Source organism: Cornus florida, unplaced genomic scaffold (genome assembly GCF_030987335.1).
Source record: "Cornus florida cultivar Cherokee Brave unplaced genomic scaffold, ASM3098733v1 CherokeeBrave_3.0.0_Hap2_Chr11, whole genome shotgun sequence".
Classification (NCBI taxonomy): Eukaryota; Viridiplantae; Streptophyta; class Magnoliopsida; order Cornales; family Cornaceae; genus Cornus; species Cornus florida.
In genome coordinates this window covers 64,935,940-64,940,424 of record NW_026775581.1, presented here as the reverse complement: position 1 = coordinate 64,940,424, position 4,485 = coordinate 64,935,940, and the positions used below count along the sequence as shown (strand labels likewise).

The following is a 4,485-nucleotide window of genomic DNA, read 5'->3' as shown; positions in this document are numbered from 1 at the left end:
TTGATTTTGTTGTCAATCATATCAAGGCTCCTGATAAGTTTGTTTATGTGGCTCTCTTTTATCTCTGTGAAAATTGTCAAGGAACTTCGTCATTTGGCCCATCTCTTGGTGGTCCCTGTTTGAATATTGGTGACAAAGTGTTGCCATTCAGGATTCTGAAAGATTCAATGAACTTCAATAATTTTGCTATCCTTATCATCTGTGGAATCTTTTCCAACAGTGATGATAATTTTGCCAGTGATGTGTATCCAAGTGCAATCTTTCTTCAAGTTCTGTGTTCAGTATATCAGACAAGATGAGTGTAACAAAAACAAATGTGATAAGTCAGAAATTTTTTCTTTTTTAAAGATTTTAGTTCATATTATCTTCTCTAATTCACAATCCAATAATGCTTTAAGCTAAGAATACTTGGTCTATATTTACACTCTCTTTCTAAATATGTTTATTCTCGAAAACAGGAAACATGCAACAAACATGACAATGTCACGGATTACACTAGCAAGAACGTGGAGTTGCAACAGCAAAGAGAGGTTTTCTTCTGCGGATTGTAACACCAGGGCATTCAGTCATGTCCAGATGTTCTCCCCTGGCTCCACCAGGCAATGCCCAATTGAACTTGTGCACGAGATTTGCTAACACAAACTCATTGGTGGCTATTGCGAAGGAGGTCCCTGGGCAGCCTCTCCTGCCAGCTCCAAATGGAATCAATTCAAAGTCTTGCCCTCTAAAATCTACAGAAGAATTCAAGAACCTCTCAGGCTGAAACTCTTCAGGTTCAACCCATGACACGGGGTCTCTTCCAATTGCCCAAGCATTGATAATAACCATTGTTCCGGCTGGAATGTCATAGCCCATTACTCTGACATCTTCGCTCGCTTCACGTCCGTGTAATGTGAGAGGAGGATGCAAACGAACAGTTTCTTTGATCACTGCTTTAAGGTAGTACATTTCCTCCAGATCATCAGCTGTTATGTCTGGTTTGCCTTTAAGAATCTCTCTCACTTCATTTTTCAATTTATTCATGACTCCTGGGTGTCTTAATAGCTCTGTCATTGCCCATTCTAGGACTGTGGCGGTGGTATCAGTTCCAGCAGAAAAGATGTCCTACAAGAATCAGATGATAAAACAACTTCAGATGGTTACCAGCCATCATGCGCGTGCGCGCACACACACACAAACAGGGGGAGAGAGAGCATGACAAAAAGTAAATAGATTCAATTATTGAATGATTAGCAGCTATATATCAATCGGATTTGTAAAGGGTTGTGCTGGATTGGTCTTTTCTTAATACAGTCTTGAGAAACATTTAGGTTGGATTACTAATTTGTGCAAAGTCTACATACACATTAAATAAAGCTCCATTATGTTTTCATTGGAAAGTTGAGACTTGTTCAATGGTCTTTGCAATAAAAATTGTTCTCACTGGATTGGATCAGATTCGCGAGGCTAGTTGAATATATCTGGTAAGGCTAGTAATTGGGAAATATCTAGTAATTTATAAGAGTACTTCGACTGGATTGCCTTGACTTTGGAAAGCTGGTCTTCACTTGAAGCCCCTTCCCTTTTTTCTATGAATGTTATAATTAACTGAGCCAATCCTAGTAATTCAACAGAATAAATTATTGTAGTTCATTGAATTTTTCCTTGTTTAGCTGATGTGGTGTCTGTATTGTTGTGACTCCTTAGGAGTGGGTGCTGTGTTTTATCTTTCTGGTTCTTCAATAAAATTCTAGTTTGCCACACACACAAAGAAAGAGAGAGATCCTCACCAAGATGAGAGCTTTGATGCAATCTCTATCAATAGTACTATTTTCTTTATGGATCCTAAGCAAAATATCAAGGAAATCCTCCCTGTCTTCTTCGTCTTCAATTCTCTCGTCGCCATTACTCTTTGTTTTCAGGACATTCATACGCTCTTCAACTACTTGCTCCAGGAATTCATCAATCTCTTTTCCAACTCTGTCCACTTTAGCATACAAACCATTGACATGACTGATCCATGCAAGCCATGGAATGAACTCCCCAACATCAATGCTGCCCAATAACGCCAAGAAATCCTTCAACAGCAACAGAAACTTCTTCCCACTTCCCCCTCCACTGTACTTCCTCCCAAAAGCAGCCCTACATATGACATCATTCGTTAGCAACGTGATTATTTCGCTTAAATTCAGTGCCGAGGATGAAGAAGATGATTCTTCAATCTTCTTCATCAGGAGGGCTGTTTCTTCTTCTCTGACAAAGTGAAAAGACTGAACTCTTCTATTACTTAGAAGCTGGAGCACAAAAATGCTTTTCATCTGCCTCCAGAATTCACCATAAGGTGCCATGGATACATCCTTGTAATCGTAGAGAAGCCGTTTAGTTATGATCGATTTCCGCCTGTTTGAGAAGACAATATCATGTGTTTTCATGATCTCTCGAGCAGCGTCAGCGGATGAAGCAACGAGTGTCGGCGTGCTGCCGAAGTGAAGCAACATGAGAGGGCCATATCGTTGAGCTAAAGATCGGAGTGGATGGTGAGGGAGCGAGCCCAGTTGGTGGAAGTTCCCTATAATTGGGAGCTTTGGTGGTGAAGGTGGTAAGTGTTTGTTGATAGTAGAAGTATTGAGGAGCCATTTCTTGATGAGGAATGCTATGAATAATATGGGAAGAGAAGAGAAGAGAAAGGGGTGGAAAAAGAACGAAGTCACCGGCTGCTGCTCCATCAGATGCTGTGTGTGTCTATTCGTGCGCACTTATTTTTATACTAACAATGTGTACTTCTTTATTGTGTGTGGATGTGATTAAACTAATAACTGAAAAAAACAAATAAAAGAAAAAAGAAAAAAGATTAAACTAATAATGAGGACTTCATTTCTTTGTTAAGAGAATTTTGTCATTTATTTACAGTATTAAGAAGAGAACAGATGATAAGCCAACTACCCGTCAAGTGTTTGTTGACTTGACTAGGTGGAGAGAAAAAATTAAAAAATCAAGAGAATTGTTATGGGCTAACAAGAAGTTGTAAACTTCGGTGTGATTTGGAAATTAAAATATGGTCACTAAGACGTGGAGAAAGAAAATATCAGTGGGTCACAACACCTTGGTAAATGAGATAGTTTTTTTTTTTTAATTTTTAATTTTTTTTATTAGATAAGAAATGATTAGGAATTAGATTAGTAAATACAGAAAGTCAAGTCTAACCCTCTAAAATTCACTAAAAGTATTAACTCATTGGGATATTGAAACATCTGCTTGGTAGTGTTTGTTGACTCACTTAAATGAATAATTAACTTGATTTATTGAAAAGTGAGACGTTGTGAATTCGATATTGTTTAATAAAAATAAAATAAAATAAAATAGAACTAAATTTTAAGTGATAATATAAATTGAGAATTTTTTAATATTATTTTATTATAAAAGAAAATTTAAGTATTCATCATTCAACATTCAGTCATAATTGAATTTACTATCACTTAAAATTCTATTTAATACTAATTACTTTTTAAAATAATATAAAAATATCTTATCAAATACACTTAATTTAATAAATTATTTAATTTACTTAAAATTAATTAATGAATTTGATTATCAAATAGCAAATTATCTTATTTATATTTGAATAAACACTATATAAAAATGATCACGTTAAATCCATAGATATGTATTGGTTACTTTTGTTTGAATTATTTAGTCGACATATTTACTCGGACATAGTAGCGTTCCTCTTTAAAGTTCTCTCAAGTCTTTTCATTGAAGCAAAGGGATGCCTACGTCATTTACAATATATATATTCTATATATATATATATATATATTATAGTTGCACCATATTTGAGGGTTCAAGCAAAAGCTGAGAAAAGGTAAATATGGTTTATCCAAAGAAAAATGTGAAGGTTTGTAAAAAAACCCTCTGCACGGAGGTTTTCCCTCATTCCTTATGAGCCTTTCAGTCCTCTCTACCATTTTCAGAGGCTTATACTTTGACTTTTCTCTGCCTACTCATCTGCATCTTTGTTCCAATGTTAGATCACAAGCATCATAATTACTAAACTATGTAATCCAAATGAGTATAGAACGGAAATCTAAAAGACTTTATAATTGATGAAACGAATCATGGGATTTGGTAACATGTAAGGTAAATTCTTTTTTGTGTCAAGATACTATTACTAAACTGAATAGATTCACACGCTTTGAATCAAATGGATGGTCGGATTGAACTAGGTAATAAATTGATTTCTTTACTTGATAATGTGAGGAGGATTCTGTATATTATGATATCAAGGAGATGAAAGAACATTGAGCGGTGCTATAACTCTTGATGTGACCTTGAATCTGATATGGAGATAGTTAAAAAGACATTAACGTACTTTATTTTAATACATATTACACTTTATTCTTTTCTACATTTATATTTCTTATTTTAGCAAACTAGAGGAATTGTCAATTTTAGAAAAAGGAAAGAACAAACAATTACACTAAATTTCTCCCTCTATCTCTAAATTGT

General features: G+C 35.1%; 1 protein-coding gene across 1 annotated transcript; it reads right to left on the bottom strand.

The window, feature by feature from the left end:
- Positions 1–320: 320 nt before the first annotated feature.
- LOC132283546 (cytochrome P450 736A117-like) lies at positions 321–2,726 on the bottom strand. Its single transcript, XM_059785509.1, has 2 exons — positions 1,770–2,726; positions 321–1,104 (listed from the first exon to the last, which is right to left on the bottom strand). The coding sequence occupies exons 1-2, from the start codon at positions 2,703–2,705 to the stop codon at positions 496–498; spliced, it is 1,545 nt and encodes a 514-aa protein (XP_059641492.1). The 5' UTR covers positions 2,706–2,726; the 3' UTR covers positions 321–495.
- Between the last annotated feature and the right edge of the window lie 1,759 nt (positions 2,727–4,485).